At 51.0% G+C, this 22,270-nt stretch overlaps 7 protein-coding genes and 1 non-coding gene across 8 annotated transcripts; 2 read left to right on the top strand and 6 right to left on the bottom strand.

The window, feature by feature from the left end:
* Window positions 1-61: 61 nt before the first annotated feature.
* On the bottom strand, window positions 62-597 carry AtWU_09617 (uncharacterized protein; the record flags this gene model as incomplete). Its single annotated transcript, XM_035504723.1, has 3 exons — window positions 62-232; window positions 313-413; window positions 486-597. 3 exons carry the CDS (start codon window positions 595-597, stop codon window positions 62-64), a joined length of 384 nt encoding a protein of 127 aa, XP_035360616.1.
* A 1,409-nt stretch (window positions 598-2,006) lies between these two features.
* On the bottom strand, window positions 2,007-4,033 carry AtWU_09616 (C2H2 transcription factor; the record flags this gene model as incomplete). Its single annotated transcript, XM_035504722.1, has 2 exons — window positions 2,007-2,171; window positions 2,228-4,033. The coding sequence occupies 2 exons, from the start codon at window positions 4,031-4,033 to the stop codon at window positions 2,007-2,009; spliced, it is 1,971 nt and encodes a 656-aa protein (XP_035360615.1).
* A 7,145-nt stretch (window positions 4,034-11,178) lies between these two features.
* On the bottom strand, window positions 11,179-12,612 carry AtWU_09615 (Golgi transport complex subunit COG5; the record flags this gene model as incomplete). Its single annotated transcript, XM_035504721.1, has 1 exon — window positions 11,179-12,612. One exon carries the CDS (start codon window positions 12,610-12,612, stop codon window positions 11,179-11,181), a length of 1,434 nt encoding a protein of 477 aa, XP_035360614.1.
* Window positions 12,613-13,382: 770 nt separating this feature from the next.
* On the top strand, window positions 13,383-13,494 carry AtWU_t238. The gene is made up of 2 exons: window positions 13,383-13,421; window positions 13,449-13,494. It is a non-coding gene; the product is annotated as a tRNA-Leu (tRNA).
* Window positions 13,495-13,745: 251 nt separating this feature from the next.
* Window positions 13,746-14,922, bottom strand: AtWU_09614 (class II aldolase/adducin domain protein; the record flags this gene model as incomplete). Its single annotated transcript, XM_035504720.1, has 5 exons — window positions 13,746-13,820; window positions 13,878-14,046; window positions 14,104-14,236; window positions 14,298-14,558; window positions 14,634-14,922. 5 exons carry the CDS (start codon window positions 14,920-14,922, stop codon window positions 13,746-13,748), a joined length of 927 nt encoding a protein of 308 aa, XP_035360613.1.
* Window positions 14,923-16,218: 1,296 nt separating this feature from the next.
* AtWU_09613 (protein SYS1) lies at window positions 16,219-16,940 on the bottom strand (the record flags this gene model as incomplete). The annotated part of the gene is made up of 2 exons (XM_035504719.1): window positions 16,219-16,630; window positions 16,693-16,940. 2 exons carry the CDS (start codon window positions 16,938-16,940, stop codon window positions 16,219-16,221), a joined length of 660 nt encoding a protein of 219 aa, XP_035360612.1.
* A 439-nt stretch (window positions 16,941-17,379) lies between these two features.
* AtWU_09612 (cytochrome c oxidase subunit 6B family protein) lies at window positions 17,380-17,866 on the top strand (the record flags this gene model as incomplete). The annotated part of the gene is made up of 2 exons (XM_035504718.1): window positions 17,380-17,604; window positions 17,744-17,866. The coding sequence occupies 2 exons, from the start codon at window positions 17,380-17,382 to the stop codon at window positions 17,864-17,866; spliced, it is 348 nt and encodes a 115-aa protein (XP_035360611.1).
* Window positions 17,867-18,425: 559 nt separating this feature from the next.
* On the bottom strand, window positions 18,426-21,438 carry AtWU_09611 (putative RNA-binding protein (Nab3); the record flags this gene model as incomplete). The annotated part of the gene is made up of 5 exons (XM_035504717.1): window positions 18,426-18,973; window positions 19,038-19,258; window positions 19,321-19,816; window positions 19,876-20,055; window positions 20,118-21,438. The coding sequence occupies 5 exons, from the start codon at window positions 21,436-21,438 to the stop codon at window positions 18,426-18,428; spliced, it is 2,766 nt and encodes a 921-aa protein (XP_035360610.1).
* Between the last annotated feature and the right edge of the window lie 832 nt (window positions 21,439-22,270).

Below are 22,270 nucleotides of genomic sequence, written 5' to 3'. Positions count from 1 at the left end.
CCAAACAACCACTTTCCTCCTCATCATCAATCATATAAATCACTTCCAAGAGGCTTCAGGATTATTTCTTCCCTCCAAACCACCCCGACACGGCCCCCTTCGCCTCCGCCGCCTTCTCCTCAACCTTACCCTCCAACTTCTCTGCTCCTGAGCGCAACTCAGCCGTCTTGTCGCGACCAATTTTCTCCAGACGGTTCATGCTATCTTTGGCGTCTTTGCTGGCGGTATCGATCTATCACCATCATCACACAATATCATTAGCATTCATCGTCTCACACCATGGGATAAAAAGAGAAGAAGGGTATGACATACCGCCTCATCAACATTCAACCGTGCCTCATACGCTGCCTTTTCACCTGCCTTTTCGGCTTGATCGCCTGTGGGTGCCTTGAGACGGGCGAGGTGGGCGTCATCTACACATACACACATTCAGCATTAGCAAACACCCATCATCAACGATGAAAAGAAAGAAGTGGCTAGCATACGTCTCATCTCTTCCTTCGCAACCTTGGGATCGCCTCCAGCGCGGTACATGTAATAGCCACCGGCGCCGAGGGCAGCAATGCCGAGGTAGAGAGCGGTAGGGTTCTTCGACATGGTGGATGTATGTATGTATGTATGAACTTTCTTCAGAGGGTATAGACAGACAATTCGAATGGAATGCTTGTTATTGTTGTTCGCAGCTTGAATGTGATCCGGTACAGGAGGGAGACAACAGACAGGTACTTATAGATTGTAGATGAGTTGAAGTTGGAAATGAAACCTTTGGTTGTTAGGCTGGGCAGAGAGAAAGTAATGAGTGCAAGTGGCTAACTAACTAGGCAGTGTCACAGGGTATGACGTCTTTGGGGGGGGTTAGGGTCCGGCTTCGGTCTTCTTCTCCTCTTGTCGGGTGGTGCAGTCGGTTCTTTTTTACTTTTGGTTTTTTTTTGTTTGTTTTACTTATGAATCATTAGGTGTTTTTGCTTGTGTGAATTAGTTGATCTAGGTACTTGTTTGTAGTATAGAGGTTTGTATTGTTACTATTTCTCCCATATACTATGTAGCAGAGGTATGGGCGGGTGCAGATAGCTACAGAGCTATGCTGCTCCGGCGCGGCGAGGATCGGCTGCGGGACCGACACTACGTCACTGCAAGGTCATCGGGTCCAACGGCTTCCATGACCCGACTCTTCTTGCTTCTGACACATGTACTAACGAAGTACATGGGGTAGAAGTTGCTGGAGTGGGCTGGTGTAAATCAAACACGTCATGATGGGGCTGTTATCTACTTCATGTTGACTATGTAGTAGTTACCCACCAGTTACAAGGTACAATTGGAATGGAATTGATTCTCTGACATTTATCACTTTACCCGCAGCTGGTTGCTAATTGAATCCTCACTGTCGCAGAAAAAAAAAGACACATATAATGAAATACACAGAGGGCCACACTTGGACACCATAAGGAGAGCGCAATGGATAGATATAGACAGAAGCCGAACACACAATCGAAGCCACACCACGACCAGAGTAGGAAACTCCTTCCATAACCTCGTAGCTGAGCTCGAGATCAAGGCCGGGGGGTATCTTCATGCACTATGGACAGCAGACCGGAGGTGTTGAGAACGCCAAAACATGCAACCGGACAAGAAAACCAAACGACAAAAAGAAAAGAAAACACCCGAACGAAGACACAGCAATTGTCAGAGAAGCCCATATATCGATCCAACCCACTGATGCATTATTCGTCAGTCATCACATCATAAAGATTCCCGCAGCCGAGCGGTGGTGTGCAGCTCCGAGTAACGAGAGGCTAAAGTATCTAGCAATCCGCAGTTATATCAAGAACAAAGAAAATGTAGAGGATCCCCCAGAAAGAAAAAGACCGGGCGCCCCGTACTATACAACTCCGGCTCGAAACAAAAGAGGAAATGGCGGGAAAACCGAGAAAGATCGACTTCGGAATTGAAACCACTCAAACCCCCTGCTCGCAGAGGACATCCAACATGTTCACACCAAGACTTCTTCACAGGAACAGCTTCGCTGCGCTTTTGTTCTCACTCGTGGCAACGGCAACCAGTGCCTCCAGCCGACCCATTCCAGGCTCTCGGGCGGTGTGGGGTAGGAATTCGGACCGTGGATCATGTTTGCCGTGATAGCTATCAGTCTGTGGGGGAAGCGGGGGACAGGCCTGCAGTTCAATCAGTGATTTGGCCCTCAGCGATACTCCGGGTAACGGGTGCGTACTGCATGAGAAGTATCGGATGAAAACGGGGGGTGGTGCGGCTCCACATAGCCATTGTTGTGCACAATGGCGGGATGGTATTCCAGGGACGCCGTTGAGGGAGTATGTACCCCTTCACTGCTACTGGAGTCCTCAGGCGAAGTTCGCGTGGCCTGAGAGCTCGAGGTAGCATTGCTGTAGGAAGGAGCATGCCCATGTCCTCGATAATCGTGGAACTGTGGTTGGTACGAAGACGAGGGGCGAGCTCCCACATTGTGAATCTCTGCAATGGTCTGCTGGCTCCAGTTCGATGCGTCCCGCTGTGGAGGCTTGTCTCTGATGTGCAGGCCAGTGAGGTTCGTGTGCAATGACATGTCCCAAGAGACATGGCCCCGTCGGTGACCAGGGCCAGAGATTGGCGGCGCCGGTCGTTTAGCCGGCTGTGTGTAGTTGTAGCCCCCGGCAAGGTTATAATTCGGAGGAGGCTTGTTGGGGTTGTCGATTTGCATCGGACTCGACCGCCGAACGGGCGGTGTCAAGGGCCTTTGAGCCACCACCTTATCAAAGCTCTCAATTCCAGGCAGCCGCGGTGGCTGCTCTGTTGATCCATTGGCGCCAAAAGATGGCTTAAACACTTCTGGCGTCTGGTAGTTGCTAAGACCGCTTGTAGCAGGCCGAGGGACCGTAGACCAAGTCGAAGGATGCCAAGTCCTTCTCCGGAGATCAGCGTCGGTAGCACCGTGGTTTGTTTCGTCGCGGGAGAGTGAGTAGGACGAGCTGACAGGGCTCGCATAGACGCCTCCATGAGGAGCATACGCTTGCGTCGGAACGTAGTTCGGCGGGTAGGCATTGACGTGTTGCGATGCGAACGGGTTCGCACCCGTAGGAACGGAGAGACGGCGGGCGGCAGTTTTGCCTTCCCAGAAGCCCGAGGCCTGTGATGCCGTAGAGATGGGGGAAGCCACGTGCGGGCTGCCGTTGCCGCCCGCTGAGAAGATGTGGTGAGACGGCGTGTAGGGAGATCCGCCGGCTGTTGGACCGGGTATTCCGCGGGCTGGTGGCGTGCTAGGGGCGTCCATCGGCTCCATCAGACGCGCCCTATCATTCGCCATCATCAAGGGTGGAGGTCGGCGACGAAGCTCCTGGGGCTGACTGAAGGTGGACGCAGTCGACGTAATGCTGGAGGCAGAGAGGTTTCGACTGTGACCTCTGCTATGGGTGCCCTGACTGCCTGCGGTTCCTGCTCTAGCTCGACCTTGGGGTCGTACACGGTCTGTCCGGATCTGGCGCTGGAATCGTGTTCCAGTGGCTGCAAGAGAGTCTCCAGGGATTTCCTCGTTGACGTGCACCGTCTGAGCATGCTGTCGCAGATTATCGAGACGGGAAAAGCGACGCGAACAGTGACACTGAAAGGGACGTTCTCCGGTATGTTTGCGGATATGTCGAGCGAGATGTTCACTTCTTGTAAAACTCAAGTTACACGGCGGGAAGTCTGTGCAATAGAATCGTTGACCCTTCTTCTTTTTCGAAGGTGGAGCGCCACCCTTATTTTCCGCTTCATGTTCAGATCCTTCATCCGACTCACCGTGTATAGCATCCTCTGAGGTCAGCGATGCACTCCCCTGGGAGTCGGCATGGTGATGTGAGTCTTCGATGCTATTTATGTTCCGAGGCGTGCTCTCGTCGTGGGCAGCGACCATGGACGATGTCGTATCTTGGGGCGCCGCGCCGGGCTTGGCGTGAGGGCGAGGTGTGGAAGATGTTGTCGCCTCCTCCATGACGCGGTCTGGCGGCGATGAAATATTATTCACAGGTAAAAATGAAGACATATTGACAGCGAGGGCAGCCCTCGACTCCACCGAGTAGTCTATGTACTGTTCCGAAAACCGGGCAGGCGAGCGATCGACGGAATGCGAGCTCGAGCCGTTTCAAGGGTGAAAGATGGAGGTTTCAAGATGTCAAAAACGCGGTGTCGATCGCACGATGCTGACTACTGGATAAATGTGCGCAGCAATGTAAGCAAATGAACCATCGTGTTTAAACATAATTTCCGTTGTGTGAATAAATTTTACCACCTCAAAGAAGGCGTAAACATTACCAGCAAGGGAGTAGTGAGGGGGGATCTTTGTGGTTTCTGGTATCGGGCGAACGAGGAGGGGGAGAAAAAAAAAAAAGAATTTTGGAAAACTTACGAAGGAGGGGAGGTAACTCAAGGTGTTTTGAAATCCGAGCGAGGGGTTGAAAAGTGAGGAATGTTGGAGACAAATGGCGATGACCTGTTTAGCCGAATGCCCGACGAAGATGGCGAAGCAAGGGTAGCCAGGTTGTACACGATAGATGGAAGGGCACGACCATTAGGTGTGAGGACGCATCGCTCACAGATCGACCTGGCCGAGAGGAGGTAGGGACAGCTGGTTGATCGACCGACAGATAAGACTGGTGGACTGAACGGGCAGAAGGATACGATGACGGAGAAGGGAGGGAGGTGAGGTTTAAGGCAGGTGTATCGGTGATCACTAATAGGAAAAGAGGCGGCGGCGGCGACGGAGGATGAGGACGTGGTAGTTGGAGGTGGTCAGCGGTGGTTGTTGTTTGGAGAGATTTGGCGGACTCGATCGAGTTTCCCGCCGACGTCGAGTCCTGGTTGTGGGTATGACAGTCAGGACACCGACCCAGCCAAGACCTGAACTAATGGCAATAAAAATAGGTGTATCGCGAACCGATCGGGCCCCTGGTTTACGGATCGTCCGGGGAGAAACCAGGCATGCGCAACGGAAACAATAAACGGAGAAGTCAAATGAAAATAGAACAGGATGAAAAAAAAAGAAAGAAAAACAACAACAACCGAAATCAGAAACTAAAATGTGATATGGATTGCCACAAAAAATCAAAAATTGTATGAATCATATAAATAGTATAGGGACGAAACCAACCAGGTCCAAGCTAGGCTGGGCACTAGTAAGCGATGATGTACAGGCACCAGGGCCACGAGGGGCGGTGATGGATGGGAAGGATGAGGGGAGGGGGAGGGGGATTTGTTGGAAAGGAAGGGAAAGGAAGGATGGGAAAGAATGGAAAGGGAAGAGGGATGGATGGTCAGAGGGTGAGACGGGAAAGTCAAGTAAGTAGGCGAAGAAAAAGAACAACAAGAGAGGAAGAGGAGGCTGATGGATCCCAAACTTTAGATTGGAGGGAAGGGAAGGGTGAGAGTCCATACAAGTAGTAGTAGTACTAGTAGTGTGTAGCCTGTAACCAGGGTGAAGATGACGGCAACCCACCCACCCCAAACAGGTGAATGGTGACGACGATAGTGCCGGGCGTCAGGACCCCAGCCAGAAACACTTCAGGAGGAGATGGAGAAGCAACTGGAGGCTTATCGGAAACAACGGTCGATTCGGCAGCGGACGGCGAAACGAGTGGGCACAAAGAGGAAGAGTAATGTAGTAGTGAATAGATAGTAGATGGTGGTAGAAAGAGAAGAAAGAGGAGGTGAGAAGGGAGAAAGATGAAGAGAGAGGGAGAAGGTCAGAAAGAGACGAAACAGGCGTCAAGAGGAGGGGGGAAAACCGGTGGAGAGAGAATAAGAGTACTAAGTAGTAATGGTGGTAGATAGTGGTAGCGGTAGTGGTAGTGGTAAGTATAAAGTCGAATACTCATCCAGAAAGAGTAAGAATCCTTATTTTACTTAATATTTTCCTTCTCTTTTTCCCCCTTTGGGTACCAGACAAATTTACCCTACAAAAAAGAAAGGGTAAAAAAACCACCATCTATTCAGACTACAAGGCTGAGTACCTTCGGTCGGGGGTACAGGGTACTTAGATAGAGAGCGGCGACTTGGCCAGTCACCGCCGCAATGCTACGTACGATCGTTGGAGAGGAACGGATAGCGCCTGAGTTTACAGTTTGATCAACATGACGGTGACGATGCGGATTTGTCCTCTATTGAGTTCGGGCGAATAATGAACTCACCGGGGGGTTGAGAGTGAAGGTTGATAGGTAAACTCTTTTAGCCCCAGGTACTGACGACTTGGTCCGGACCGATGGACACGAATCATCGATCGCAAGACCGGTGGAGATACTCCAGTTGGATGAATTCATGAGCCAGTCTCGCCGAGGGTTGGAGCCTTGGATTTGCCTGAACGATGGGAAGTTGGACTGTAGGATTCTGTTTCATCGAGTGGTCATCGGTCGGCAACCCCGGTTTTATCCCTTCCCGACACATCGCAGAGAAAAGAGACAAGAAAAGAGAGATACGATAATATCTACGAGGCAAAGTACCTGATACACCGATATGGCGAGATTGGAGGTATCCAGTATCCTAAGGAAGACAGAAAATGAGAGAGGATGGGCACACCGAATCAATACCGCTCGTACGCGCCGGTATGAACCCCGTATCAGGAACCCAGCGCTTAGCAATCGCCAGAGAAGGAAGCGGGCAACAAGATGGGCTGGCTTGCGAAGACCCTTCCCAAGGGTTTGATCACCTTTCCCTCGAGAACCCAGAACTAATTCGGATGAATGGGCTTCTTCGAGGTTGTTTCTCGGTAAGGCTGGCTAAATTGGCCCCAAAAGAAGTTCTCGGCCCAGGTCTGTCTGGAGCGGTGCCATGGTCGTCTGGATCAAGGGTCCTTCTTGGACAGTTCATATAACGGAGGAGGCCCGTCCAAGAAAAAGAGTGGTGAGTGGTGAGGCACCAGGCACTGCAGCCAGTGGGGCACCGCAGAGGGGGGGACCGATCGGCTACTTTTTCCCGGTGCCAGGGCTGCCCGTCAACTGGACGGATTACTGTTTGATGATTCATGAATCGTTCTTGCCCGGCTGAGTCCAGGTGCTGACCAGAAATCCTCCGCGGATGGCCCACGGGCGGCGACTCTCGGTGACGTTAACCACTCAATGCTCCCTCGCCCCTTTGTCTGGTAAGTTTGACCGGTGACAAAACCCCCAGCCCAGATCTGCTCTTCTCTTCTTCGCCTTTGGTCTATCCACCACCCAGACATCCGTTCGTGAGTTTGGAGGGGAAAAGGAAAAGGGCCTGAGCCAAATGTTGCGGTGCAGAGTGTGTGCCATGTCTCGTGGCGTGGCACAGAGCGGCGTTACCGGGCAATCCGGGGGTTCGAGAGGGGGAGAAGAGGGAAAGAATAGTTGAGATGGGGAAAAGTTGACTAATTGCCTAGATACACACACTGTGACTGACTGACTGACTGACTGCCTGCCTGCCTGCCTGCCTGCCAAACTAGACTCCGTATAGACTAAACGGATTAAAGGTACATGAAGGTCCACCTTTCTTTCAGTGTGGACGGTATATTGTGAGATCTAGGCTGCAATGCTGCAGGAGAGGGGAGGCACAGGGTGCGACGACTGCGTAAGCCGGCCAACGCCTGACTGGATTATCAAACGGCCCAGGACAGCAGGATTCAGCGTGGAATACGAACGGAATGTCGCACAATGGGTTCCGGGGCTTCCACACCTGCAGTTTGAGGTGGAATTCTCCGGGCCGAACGCTGCAGTACCTTACATCGGCCTCGTCACAAATTCATGTCCTCGCCGGTATACTACTGAGTAGATGGCTCGACATCTCAGTGTCATCTCACATTCAACGGCACACTCTATTTGAGACGCTCACTCCGTTTCATAATCCCCACCAAGGAAGATTAGCAGTATCGTCATGACAATGTCGATGTTAATAGCAGTGATATACGTCAGGCCTGAACTAACTGGCTGAAAGCTTGTTCCTGATTAACGAAGAGCGCAGCATTAACCCCCCAGCAGGCTCCATCATGGCCGCGTTCAGGACATTGATAAGGTTCCTTCTTGAACTCAAGACCCCGGTGGACAATAGTAATACAATTCATTTAGACTCTGGGGAAAACCTGGAGCAAAGTCAAAGTAGGGCACTCAGGTGTCTGCACGCATCTCCTCGCCAGCCTCTCTAGCACCTGCAAACGGCACGGGAGTCGATGGAAGCTTCTTCATCGCGTCTATGACCTCTGGTTGATGCGGGACAAAGAGGAGTCCATCTGGGGGTGCACGCGGACAGCTAACGCCACATGTTAGAGTGATGATGTGCTCCCCAGTATGGAAATTGGAGTCAAAAGCGCGCCGATTGACAGCAGCTTTCCCTGGAATCCCCATGCGCGGGGCTACTTAGCCTGAGCATGGAAGAGATAACCCAAGTAGGCGGAGCACCGTGCTTATAGGACGTCGGAGTATAGGCCTGCGAGCCTCGCAAAAGTTACTTTACCGTGTGAGTAACGATGTGAACAATGCATTAGTGTCCCGCATTGGCCTTATTGATGGGATCGTGGGGGTTTTACTACTGTGTACCCTTCTCTCTAGCCCAGATTGGCAGCCAATATCCAGCTGTTTTGGAAACCCGTACGCTCAACAGGCTATTCAATGTTAGCCGTGCTATACAACGACATATGTCATATGTCAGTATGAAGCAACCCGTCAGTTGCCCGATCCTGGATTAACCTAACTTCCACTCGGAAGGTAGCGGCACCAAGCTCTAGATGAATCAGTCCGGTCCCCCAGACCTTCAACTCCCAGCAGGATCGTAAAAACCAGCAACCTCAAACCAAGTCCGATCTCGCCATCATTCCCAGGGTCGAAAGGGAGGAGGGGGTGGAAACGCTCGTCTCGTAAAAAAGGGCGGGTAAGTTAGTTCCCCCCTCTAGCACTGCAGAGATCCGGTCTGGGTGATCGACGTGGCACTGCCAGTCTAGTAATCCACCAATGAACAGGTGCAAGAGCAGGTAAGGCACAGGAGCACGGGCGAACGCACAGGTAAAGGTACCACGCCTCCCCGACCAGCAGGCCCATTCATCATTGCACCACCACCATCTTTCCTCCATCATTTGCACTGGTTGTTTGCCCCTCATTTCCAAAACCTGATAAGCCCACCGGCACACGCGCGCGCCACTGAGGGGCAAAAAAGAGAGTCAATCAGGTTTAGTTTCCCCCTTTTGTGCCAAGATCATCTTTAGTGGCTACAGTGTCCATCAAGGGGGAGCGGGAGGGAGACAAGAGGAGAAGATGGTTGTAGTAAATGCTGAAGAGGGATAAAAGCGGGTGTGAGGGGATCCCGTAAGACAGGTTCAATCAATGATGATGATTGATGACAGGTGACACGGGTCTGTCCCATCCCTGTTGTATCTGAAACATCGATATCGGTGATGACGGGAACTGCCAGTGCATCCCTCGCCTCTAATCTATCTATTATTATTTCCTTTCCCTTTTTTGCCCTTCCCCTCCTTGCCGTCGGGTTCTTATCAATGGGAAAGCGGGGTTATGATAAGTACAGTAACTGAGTAGTCTAAGTGGGATGTCCCCGGAGCTAATGAGAAGAGGGGAGAATAGAGAAAGGGAAGAAGAAGGGCGCGTGCACGGATGTATGTGGTGTGTGTGCTATCTGGCCTAGCTGACTGGCTGACAGGACTAAACTAGTAGTGGTTTCGTTTTTTCCTTAGTCTGCTTGTACTACCCGCTGAGAGATGGAGTACAAAGCAGGTACCTGCGTTGCAAGAGAGGGGTGTACCTGGTAAGGTATTGTTGGGGTATCTACTACTACTACCTAGTACTTTAATGTAGTTCATTGAACATATACCATCTTCTCCGTATAAATAGTAGTAGGTAAACAACACCCTAACCACTTGATAAATATATACAATAAAACAAGTAAGAATAAAAGACAATAGAGAAAATTAGGAATCCCATCAGCAACAACTCATCCACCTAAACGCTTACGTATAAGACCATCAGATCACAGCGGGTCCTGGATCCAGAATGCTGACGTCTTACATTATGTGATTGTCTCTCTCTCTCTCTCTTTCTCCGGCGGCAAAACACTTCCTCTCTACACACACTGCAGCACACTAATGGAACAACATTTATCATAGCGCGAGTAAGTATCTACTAAACAGTACTTTCCTTCCATCCGTCCTTAATCAATCCCTTTCCGCCGAAGAATATATATCTTCAGCCATAGATATCGTCTATATTATTAGGTATACACACTACTCTGTAGTAACTAACTGACAGATTAAGAAACTAAATCGAAACCCAAACCCAAACCTAACCTAATACTTTACCTAGTTACCTGTAGACTACCAAGTAAGTTGCTAAGTAACATGTATGACTCACATCATCATACATCAACCCAGCCAACCAACAATCCTACTGTACCACCCACTACGCATTACTCTTTCGGTAACCCACAAGCCAGTGCGTATCGTATCTAGGCACAGACACAACATACATTACACACTTACGTAGTGTCAAAAAAACAAAAAGCAAATCCATTCTAAAACTATTATAGTAGTAAAAGTATCAAGAAGAAACCCTAAACATGAACAAGATAACCTCCGATAACTTACGTAGCCTATCAATAATACTAATATTTGAAACAATCGAAGCATACGTATGCTTGCTTAGTAGTAGTAAGAAAAGAAAAACAAAACAAGAGGGAAAGAAAAGTAAAATGTGAGGCGAAGTCAAACCCCCATGATTGGTTCAGAGATGTTATGGTTGCACAGTTGAGTAATACTACTTACTAGTACCTACCACTTTCATGCTTACTATTTTATTTTTGTTTGGAGATGTGGAAGGATAAGGCAAGCCAGGGGAGGAGGGGATGGGGAGATGGGGCGCAGGTGGATTGGTGTCAGCTGATGATCATGATGATGATGCATGTATGTAAGTATGCATGTATGTATGTATGTGTATGTGGTCGGTGTGTACCTGATAGACATGTACTGTGTCTATTACATATTTCACATGGGAAATGGGTCTGTTGTACTACTTACTCTTTCTTGCTTGCTTGCTTGCTTTGACTGTGTGCCTGAAATAACTAACTTACTCACTGCGCATGCATGTGTTTGATGGTTTGTGGTAGGATATATTATGGCGTTATTGTATTTAGTTGGTAGCTATTTATCATTATAATACATACTGCACATCCTCATACTCTCCCCCATCATGCCTGTCTATCTAGTACACTGGCAATAGAACTGACCATAACAGCTGCTTCCCGTTCCCAGCTCCTCTCCAATCCCGAGTCAACCCCAAGTCGCTTCTCAGTCCCCAGGATTGACGTGGGAAGCTGCGAGCCCCGCAGAACGCAGTCCTTGACTTCCTTCTTGATACGGTCCCGATTGGAGCGCAATGTCCGGGCGGACACGCCGCCGCGGTTGACGATTTCCTGCACACGAGCCGCGAGGTACGATGCGAGTGATCGCCAGAAGTAGGATGGGAGGGAAGACGTGTCAAGAGCATTCAGCAATGGTTGCAGCAAATTATTCTTGCCACTGGCTTGGACCTGTGGTTCCGGCTGTTCCCCGTTGCGGGTGCCAGCAGCTGCAGCTGCAGCAGGTGCTGCTGGGGGGAAGAGTGGATGCGAGGGTGGACGCAGGTTGCTGAGAATAGCTTCCAGGGCAAAGACATCCTGGCAGCGTGCAGACAGGTCGGAGAGTGTGCGCTCGAGAGTGGGCAACATGGTGAGCGCCCGAGTGAGGTTACTCAGGGACGAGGAAATGGCCGTTTGCATGTATCCTTGCAGGGTTGAGAGGAGCAAGTCTGGTTGGAAGCTTGCTGCGGAGGTGATATTTTTGGGGACCGGCGATAAGAGATACAAGATGTTGACGGCAGAAACGAGGCGTGCTCTGGCATCGCGCGCCTGTTTGTAGCTCATTTGTGACTGGGAGCCAGAGCCTGCACTTGCAATGGTCGACATGGTGAATCGACCGATGGCTTGCTGTGCTCTCGTCTTGACCATGTTCTCGGCGGGAATGACAAGCTCACTGCGCAGCGTTCGGATGACTTTGACACGGTCTAGTCCATGGCCCTCCTCGCCTACTGCCGTCTCAGAGAACATTCGACGTAGACTCACAATCGTGGAGGCGGCCCGTTCCAGCGTCCGGTAGTCATCCTTTGCAGGGGCTGTGGCATCAAGACCCCCGATCTCTGCAAGCTGGCTCTCCAGCTGTCGGCCTAGCGAAAGGCAGCGTGCAACCGCTCGTGCGAGTCGTACAGTAGCCAACGACTTCTCTGCAGCCACCCTGGCCTCATCGGCAGCTTCCCATTTGCGGAGAACTTCCCTTTCCAGCCGCTCATATCCCTGCGTTACCGAAGCGATCTGCTCTTCGGCTTCTTTGAGGATACGGCCCGCTGCGGCGGTCTGGTCGCGCGTGTGCGTCAGTAGGGGGAGGGCAGACTTAGTGGTCAGCGCATGGATGTGGGTGTCGATCTCCTGAAGATCGAATAACACCCGTGAAAGCGGGGTTGAAAGGTCCAGCGGTGTGTCTGTTGCATTGTTGGTGGCTACAACCAAGGAATTGGCAAACGAGGCGGGTGAGAATTCCGGGTCTAGGAAGGCCTCGTAGTCTATGTATGAGGGTTCACCGTCCGCCATGGCTTGTGGCGTTTGATTGGAAGACAATCAGGGAAGTAAACAGGTAAGAAAAGATTGGGAGGAAAGAAAGAAGCAGCGAAATTGGAGAATATGGAACTGAAACTCAAAATAAGAGAGGCTTGGGTATCACCGTATCGAACAAAGCAGATGGATTACAGGCCAGCCGTGTTGTTTACCCCAGGTGGCCGCTTGACCGCAGGACAATCAAAGCTTAATGTGGCAGAGACTCCCATGTGATATAGAGGATAGAATGGGGGATGCTGATCCAGCTAGCCATCGTTCAGCTCAAATGCTCGTGAAGACAAGCAGCAGCAGTTGTTGTTCGGGATGCCATGTGTCGCCTAGTGCATTAGTCAGCTAGCATAAGACGGTGTATATTTCCCAAGCACATCCTGCCAGGTCAGTCTATATCTGACATGGTTTACAACACACTGCATTCACATTGGTTGATTATATATCCGATAATGGCAGTATCATCGTCTCTTGAATAGTATTCTCCTACCACATTCCATATCTACATCTACTGACTCGCGTTCTGCCAACATACACTTGATAAGGTTCTGTGTCCCCAAAGTGGTCGATAAACTTTTATCAATCTTAGTTGTATTTTCTCCTTAGACCCATAGTAGACCCACCTATAACACACGAGTCAATCACTGCATGTAAGCGATATTTCAGGCACACTTATGGCCATATAACAACTTCCGTTATTGTTGTGTCGGATCTCTAGGAATATATAGCATTAAATAGCAGCCCTATTCATCAATCAAGGCAAGATGGCCGAGTTGGTCCAAGGCGTCAGGTTAAGGTCCACCTTAATACCCAGCTTCACAGCTTCCTGATCATCGTAAGATGGCGTGGGTTCGAATCCCACTCTTGTCATATCTTTTTGCTTTTTCCACACTTCTCAAGCAGTGAGGTTTGTCTTTTTTCTTTTTTCTTCCTTTTTATAATGTCCCTTGATAATCGATCACATCTATTAGATTAAAGTGGCACGAGGAAACGTGTGCTGTTGTAGGAGGCTCTATGTTAGACCTTCTGCAATAGGGTTGTTTTATCTTCAAGGCTGCAGACATTGCAATGAAAATGTAGAATGCATATTATGGACACTTTTGCTAGCAGACACCGGTTCCTTATTGCAGAACTCTTCCATTGGTCTCTTCAACAATGAGCTCGTACTCCGGCTGGAATTCAGTGTAGAAGTTGTGCTGTATATCGTCAGCCATCCATCCATCCACTACAGATTCTACAGAAGAGTAACTCACATGGTTCTGCGCAACATCAGCAGTATACTTCGCCACCTCATTCGAGATGATTCTCTTCGGAACACCGTTCGCAGCCGCTGCTTCAGCCAGCAACTGCGTGTGGCAGGCATTGTCTAAGCTAAAGTAGAGGAAAGCCGCCTCGTCGACAGTTCGGCCCACGGTGAGAAGACTGTTTTCCTTCGTGAGTACATGATGTGTCTAGTGTCATAAGATGTATCCAACTCACCCATGGTTCTGCAAAATGCAAGCAATATTATCCTTTCCTAGGGCACGGGCAATCTGCTCACCCTCCTCCTGCGCAAGGGCAATACCGCCGTGGTCTTCGTAGACACCGACCTTTCCGTAGAGGTTGCATGCATCTATAGATACCAAATCAGACAATCCCTCTCAAGCAGCTAGTGTCAAAATGAATCTACTAACCCTGGGTAAGCATCTCAATCGGCTTTCCAAACGCACTCCACGTTTTCCCATGAATCGAATGCGTATGCGCCGCAGCAATAACATCTGGCCGGGCCTTGTGAATTTCAGAGTGGATCATGAATCCGGCCTCGTTGATGGGCAGCTGAGCACCACCCTCAGTGACATAACCCTCTGCATCAACAAGGACAAGATCCGATGCTTTGATGGTGGAGAAGTGCTTGGCGAAGGGGTTCATCCAGAAGTGATCCTTGAGGATAGGGTCTGTAGCACATCCCATCAATACTTGTCGAGCCGAACTTCTGCAATTGCATTGTGATACTAGGAATGATCACTCACCTCTCATAGAAATATGACCCGACACACCCTCCCCGTATCCTTTCTTACCAAAGAACCGAAACGCAGCAGCCATATGCTCCTTCATCCACTGCCGCTTAGCCACAGGATCACTAAAGGTCGGGATACCCCGTAGCTTGAGCGTTCCCGCACGGTTTCCCCGTGCAACAGATTGGAACTCCTTGTCGTTGGCGGCATCTTCGATGTGGGCTTTGCTGGTGGAGCTGTTGTTGTCGGCCGCTACGACGACGGGGACGGGGTTAGTGGTGGTTTGGGTGATGGTAGCGGACATGGTGACTAGTAAGTAGTAGAGTACCCTCTCTCTGGTTTGTGATTTAGTTTCTGGAATAGAGTGTCCTGGGGAAGAGAGGGGGGATGAGTTGGCGGGGACAAAGTATAAATACTAAATGTATGAGGGGCACGCTAGATACTAATCTATAGCATTTATCCTTTAGGCTTATCGCAGCCCCGGAATTGCATGTCAAGTAAAATGATAGGCGCACTGCGCCGAAAGAACGGGGCTCCGATAGCTTGATAAGAGCTGTGCCCCGGGCCGGGGTCGTGCGCCTTCCGGGGACATGGTTCCATCCATGTCTTATAGTGTTTGCACTTGTCCGGATGACAGTACCCGGATGTATATTATTCTTTCCTTGAGGATGTAAAGTATAATAATCAAGTATTTCATGTTTAGTAGAGGCTGCGAAGTCTATGATGCTCAACTTGTGTGTTTTATGGGGGGTTGGATTCATTGCCTATTGCCGTTGCAAGAGAATGAGCTATTCAACCACTGCACTGTATGTTGCTAGAATCAGTGGAGGTCATTATGGTTTAACAAAATACCAATTGTGATGATGCAGCCAATGCATGAATAGACCAGCAACATTATGATGGAAGTGGCACAGTCTGCTGACACTTCAACGAACTGGATACTATCTCCGGTTAGAGGTGTCAACAGCAAGATCTGCTACTGGCTTACTTTCACGATTGGCAATTTATACTTTCCACTTCTTTGAGGGATCTATATCTTTCAGTTATATGCAGATATATTTCTTGTAGTCCTGTAATACGTTACCTGCAATCAACCTTGTTGTAAAATGGTCTGCCATTTATATTGATAGCCGTTAGTATCTGTTAGGGACTGTAGGCAATTAAGTTCTGTAGAACCTTTTTGTTTTGACCGTCTTTATACTATTGTCCTTGCTAAAATGTCATGGGCCGATTAGGTGCTAAAGTAATACGTTCCCGGATATATATCCGAGATCGTAGGGAGTGCAAAACCAATGTCTTTCAAATCTATGCGGACTCCTTCCCGCAGCGAGTTTAATATATATTTCACACAGTAGAAGTTAGAACAACACGTCGAAGAAATCGAGAAATGAAGTAATTGGCATCGATCCAACAACGCCACCAATGCAGGTACCAGCCAGCTAGGGTATACATGAGAAAAGAACAGGAGCAAACGTGAACATAGACCATAACCACATCCAGTGGGAGTCTCACGCACTCCAAGGTCAAAAAAAGATGATAAAAAGGGTGATAAGGTCATGACAAAGAAAAGGGAAGAAAAACCAGAGAAGACGAGAGAAATCTATACCGCCGCGTCGCCCTTCATTTCCACCATCTCGTACTCATCCCCGGCACTGCTACTATCGCGCAAGCCTCGTCCCCTTCCTCTACCCCTCGACAGTGAGAATGACTCCTCTTCGCCAGCACCACTTTGTGCCTCACCACCACCCGAGGCCCCAGCAGATGTACCGCTATTGCTACTACCTCCGCCGATACCACCAAAACTGATGGGCTGCAGTTCCCGCCAACGACAGGCCCAGATGCCCAAGAACGTCATGAACGCGGCACTCGCACCTTGCAGGCCCCACCAGAGCCAATTCGCGGGCACGGAATGCGTGTACAAGGTTGTAGCGATGAGGTGGAGGAAGTGTAGGGTAAGAGCGAAGTCAGGGATAAGCTTGGACCGAGCGACAAGGAGAAGGAGGAATATTGCCCTAGTTGTGCATTTATTAGAAAATGTGCCTTGTACTGTGGAAAGACAAGCTAGAGAACTCACCCAATCCCACTCGTCAACAACCACACCAAGCCAAGCATCCATCCAATCGTAGTATCACCGCGGAGGGCATTCCAGCTGAAGACAAGGTCGAGGGAGAAGGGAGTACCGTAGACGACCGTCGTAAAGAGGATAAGAGCCGTGGCGGTGACATAGTAGGCGACTTGAAGGAGGAGGATCTTCCGGACAATCTTCAGCGGGGGAAGGTCGGTTCGAGAGCCCGCTCGAGGGGCCCGGCGGCGCGGGGGCATGAACTGTTTATTTTATTGTGTATAGGCGATTAGATTTAGGTTGGGTGTATTGGAGGGCCCCCGAACTGCGGTGGTCGGGAGTTGTGTAGTGTATTTGACCGCAAACTTATCGAACCGAGTGGATGTCTGCGAGACGTCAAGTCTGAATAACGCGTTCCTGAATAACGCCAGGCCGGAAAGAAAATATCCCAGGGCAGAATTCCTCGGGTTGTATGACGTGGTGCTGCAGGGCTGATTGATCGATAATTATCCAGAGCGCCGTTCGGCGATGTTGGAGCCAACTTGACCGGACGGGTTAGCGCCACATGACCGGCGTCCGCGGCGGCGGAGCGGAGCAACCAATGCATCATCTCAATTATTGTCGTTGAATATCCGGACATTCTAGAAACCTCATCTACTCCTCGCACCCCCTCTACACAACCACATACGCACAATAACAATGGGCTGGCTTCCCTGGTCCTCCGAATCTACCAACACCGCCTCCGATGGTGGCCGCATAGCTCCCGATCGAACCTCCCGTCAACGATGCTACGAGGGCCGCGACATGTTCTTTTCCTGCCTCGACCGCAATGATATCTTGGATGCAATTAAGGATGACAAGGAGGCGCGCCGGAAGTGTGGAAAGGAGATTGCAGAGTTCGAGACAGCTTGTTCGAGGGCGTGGGTATGTGTTTCTTGCTTTGTTACTTGTGCTTTGGTTTTCGCTTGTTGCTGGGCTTCACTGCGGCACGAGATAAGAAGACCATGGCACTTTCGTCACTTAGTATTGAATCTGAAACTAATTGTATACGTTCCCATGGCAGGTCAAATATTTCAAGGAGAAGCGCGTGATGGAGTATAACCGGGACAAGACAATTGAGCGGATCAAGAAGGAAGATGCCGCCCAGGTTCAAGAATTAAAAGCACAAGGGTGGAACTCTCGGTAAAGAAGATGGAAAAAGAATAGTTGAGGTGATTGCTTGTGATCGGGGAAGTGGCGGCGCCCGTTGAGGGCTTTCTACCTGTACGATATTGATGTACGCTTACCAGGCTTCTAATGACTGCCGGACCGCATGCTACTAGATACTCTCCACTATAGGCTGGAACTGTAGCTTATTAGAATTACCGTGTGCTTGCATTGTGTCTGCCATGCTAGTCACTATGCCTGAGACCCCACAAGAATCCGTGGATAAAAATAGATACAATAGCTCCGCATAGAACCCCAACATCGCTGTCCGATGTCTAATTCAATACCTCAAAGCCAACAGAACCATTGCACCCCTATAACGTGTATTCGCTGATTCGATCGAGTGCGCAAGAAATCAACCCAACAACAGAACCTTCATAACCTTTACCTGCGGTAACGTTCCATATCCGAGTCTCAATCAATCAATCAATCAATCAGTCAACGCCCGACTCCTTAAATGTCGCCAACGACTGCGAAGCCAGAGAGAAAGAGGAAGAGAGGAAAGAGAAAAGACGAAAGAAAACAAGGAATGTCATCAATCATTGCTTCCATTTGCCCAGTTGGTTCATGATGTTCTGCACATGGGGACCAACGGCTGCCTGGTTTTGAGGCTGCTGGCCTCCAAGTCCCTTGGCAAGTAACGAAATCAAGTTTGGGTCGGATACCAAAGGAGCATTTGGCGCTTGCAGAGGAAAGGGCGGTGGAGCTAGTGGCTGTTGCGGGTTAACAGCAACAGGCTGGCGAGTGGCAGCGTTCAGCAGGCTAGCGAGGTCTGCTGCGCCATGCGGCGTGCTGGCACTAGGAAACGGCTGCTGCGCTGTTGGCACGGCTGGCGGCCGTTGCTGGAGCACTCCCAGCAGCGATTGTAGTGTGGGACCGTCAAGGGAGGTAATCAGATTGGCAATATTGGGCTGATTGGCGACGGTAGGCAGCGGCGCCTGAGGAGGCACTGTTGCAGCCGGAGCAGGAAGCGGGGGAACCCCAAATGCCGGGTTGGGAGGGAAAGGCGCCGGAGGAGCGCCACGCTGCATCGACTGGGCATGGAACACAATCTCGGCGGCGATACTGGGCTCGACATCGGGGTATTCTAGCAGGAACACTGTCAGCGAACCACAACTCATGCAGGCCTACTGAGGATAATGGCGACTCACCGTTGGAGCGAACATTGTCTGCCCCCCCGCTTCGGTCAAACACCTGCAGGGGAATTTTCCTGGAGAACTGACTAGGGCGCGAAAGCCTCACTACGGCAAGTACGCCCTCCTGGATCTGTCGTTGAACAGCTGCGTTCAGGGGAATTCGGGGTCCAAGGACAAGCACATCCACCCGGAGACCCCGGTTACGGAAAGAGTTCTCCACAAAGAAAATGAAGTTGCTGACCACGGCATTAGACATTGCATAGAAAATCCAACCAAAAAGAAAACAAGAACCACTCACCGATCCAATTCCTCGAGCACAAGGATTTGTACTTCCGGTACGTCTCTCGGAGCTCGCCGAGGAACGGGCAGGTCTGCATCACCCTCGTAAGACCCACGACCCCGTGGGCTTGGGGTGCGATATCTGCGATCTCTCGTGTAGGGCGACCGGGAACGCCGCCTCTCGCGTCGATCGTACCGCTCTGGAGTTCTATCCCGAGACCGGTACCCGTCCCTGGCGCGGAAAGCACGAGGAGACGGCGAGCGAGGCGGAGGGGGTGGCCGATAATCGTCACGTCTACGGTGACCGGGCTCATCCCTAAAATCGCTGAATGGCACGCGCCCCGATTCGTACGGACGGTCGTAACGATCAGCCGGGGCTCTCGCACTGCGGCTGCCAGAAGGACCACTCCGGCTGAATTCTGGAGACCTCGAGCGCCTTGGTGGAGGAGCGCGAGAAGGTTCTGCCGGGGCGGCCCCGGGCCTTGTGCTCCTCTGTGGCTTCGAGATTTCGAGATCTGGTGCAACACGGATGAGTCTCAAGCGAGGACATCCATTGTCGAGTGGGTATACTTACGGACTTTGCGTCCTCTAACAACAGCTCCTTGCTCAGCGTCGAGAGCCTGTTTACAGGCAGACGAGTCAAGGAACTGGATGAACCCGTAGGCCTGCTTGATGGATATCTGCGCCAACTTCCCGAACTTGTGGAAGATGTGGAATAAATCGCGCTTCGTCACTCTTTCAGTGGGCAGATTACCTGCGACCTCGGTCAGATCACTGTTTGGGCCTTTGTCTTCATACACAGCAAGTAGTACTAACCAACAAACAATCTAGACCCCGGCGGGAACCGGTCCCAAAGACCTTCGGTTACGTAGATCCTCTCGTCATGCAGAAACTCATCGTACTTCTTCTGCACCTCGGGGCCCCATGGCGTGTCTTCATCGGAACCCTTGTTCTGCCGGGCCACTACCCGTTCACCGCCACCCTTTCTGTTATTCACTGGTCCTGGGGAGTCCTGAGTCTCGGAGGTAGTAGTAGATGTAGACTGCTGGAAACTCGGCACGGGGGGAGGGGGCAAAGCGCTGGCACCCGAGGACGTCCCCGGTGCGCCAGCCGCAGCCAATGATGGGAGGCCCAGATTGGACTGATAATTACTCTGCTGGGCGGTGTAGGTGGAGGAGGGGGAGGGTTGTGCATTGGAAGTATTAGGGGGGAGCTGGTGATATGACCGGATGTCATCACTGGCATTGTAGTTGGGATGGATAGAGGGCTTCTCCTGGGGAGGGGGGCGAGGGGGAAGTCCCAGGGAAGATTGGAGCGCCTCGTCATCCGTTCCTGCCTGGGGAAGGGCAGAAACGTCTGTAGACAAAGGCGCTGTCTCTGAGACCGCAGGGGCAGAGGGCGCAGTGGAAGAAGGGGGCAAATTATCGAGGAGGTTCTGAAAATCGACACCATCCTCACCAGTGTTATCATCAGCTTTGCTCTGGGAGTCTAGGCGAGTTTGCGGCGCGGGCTGGGCGGTCCAGCTGGCGACTGCGTGGTCTACCTCGCTCGCACTGGGGGTGTCTTGAGCGGCATGGGAGGAAGAGGGAGGGACATCGGGGGGAGGAGGAGGAGCTAGGAGGGAGGCGGGATCTGATGGAGGCAGAGTGGTTAGAGAAGAGTCTGTTGGAGCGTCCTGGGCTGCGGAGGAGGTACCGCCGGCCATGGGAGGCGCGGGTTGGTCTGATGCAAAGGACGCCTGGGCAGTTGTAGCCGTAGCAGACAGTGCGTGGGCAATCTTGTTCATCGATCCATCCTCCACCTGCGACGAATCCGAGTGGAAGCTACCTTGAGTGTTTGGTGGTTGGCGCGGTGGTGGTTGCTCCGGCACTTGCACGGAGCCAGTAGTTCCCCTCACTTCGCCGGGCCCTGCATATTGGCCACGAAGTGAGGTGAAATCATTGGGATGCGCCTGGGAACTATTGCCAAGGAAGGCCTCGGACTTCTCATAAGTCGACGTGTCGTTAAAAACAGGGTCCATTTGATTCTGAAGCACCGGGATCCTGGCAGGTTCCGCGACGTGTAGCGGACGAGGGCTCTCGGGAGTCAGGGTCTTGCCGCGGAAGTGAAGAGCTTCATCTGGGGAGCTGGGCGTCATGTAGACCAGGGGGGAGAGGTCGATTCATCTACAAGAGCACACAAGAAGGTCCGACAAGAACCACACGGAGATGGGGTTTTTGGAAAATCGACAAAGCTAAGGTGGGGCTATCTTGCAAAATGAACCGGGCCGTTGGAGCCGGGGCGGTAAAAGGGATAGCAGCAACCCAGAGGGAAGTAGTAAAAGAGAGAGGGGTGGGCTTCTTTCTTTTTTTTCTTTCTTGTCTTCCGATGGTGTGGATGGGTGAAGAGTAAAGAGACGGATGGTGAGAGAGAAGATAAAAAGACAAGCCACACACACACAGTCTCTGACACTCACACCCCTGGATCCTGTCCGAGGATAACACAAGAGCCAGTGAGATTTTTTTTTTGTGAAGGGAGGCGGGGGAGGGAAGGAGAAAGCGCGTAAATAACAAAGCGATAAGCGCAACGGAGAAATGGATGGAGTGAACAGTATAAAAAGAAAACAACCGAAAAGGAAAAAAGAAATAATAGTACAAGGCTGGGTGAGCAAAAAGGGGAGAAAGATCAGGAACAAGCCGTTATAGAAAGCTCTAGCAAGATGGAGTCACGGAACAACAAGGAAAGGCGATGAGGAAGTGAGAGATGAGGAGGAGCGCGTATTATTTCATCAATACCCAATGACAATTGCCAGGAATTGGAACAGAACGAGGGACAAGCGATCAGCAGACGCAAGATTGCGATGGAGGAGCTAAAATGGTAAATGGAGCAGGGAAGAAACAATGCCTTATCCACCAGCTGGATGATGGATGGCTGGACTGCTTTTTCGCGCTTCACACAGATTCAATCTCTGGTGGTGGAGGGGGAGAAGA

The sequence above is a fragment of the Aspergillus tubingensis genome (genome assembly GCF_013340325.1).
Source record: "Aspergillus tubingensis WU-2223L DNA, scaffold_11, whole genome shotgun sequence".
NCBI classification, from domain to species: Eukaryota; Fungi; Ascomycota; class Eurotiomycetes; order Eurotiales; family Aspergillaceae; genus Aspergillus; species Aspergillus tubingensis.
Note: the sequence above shows the minus strand (reverse complement) of the source record. Positions and strands in the feature narration are given on the sequence as shown.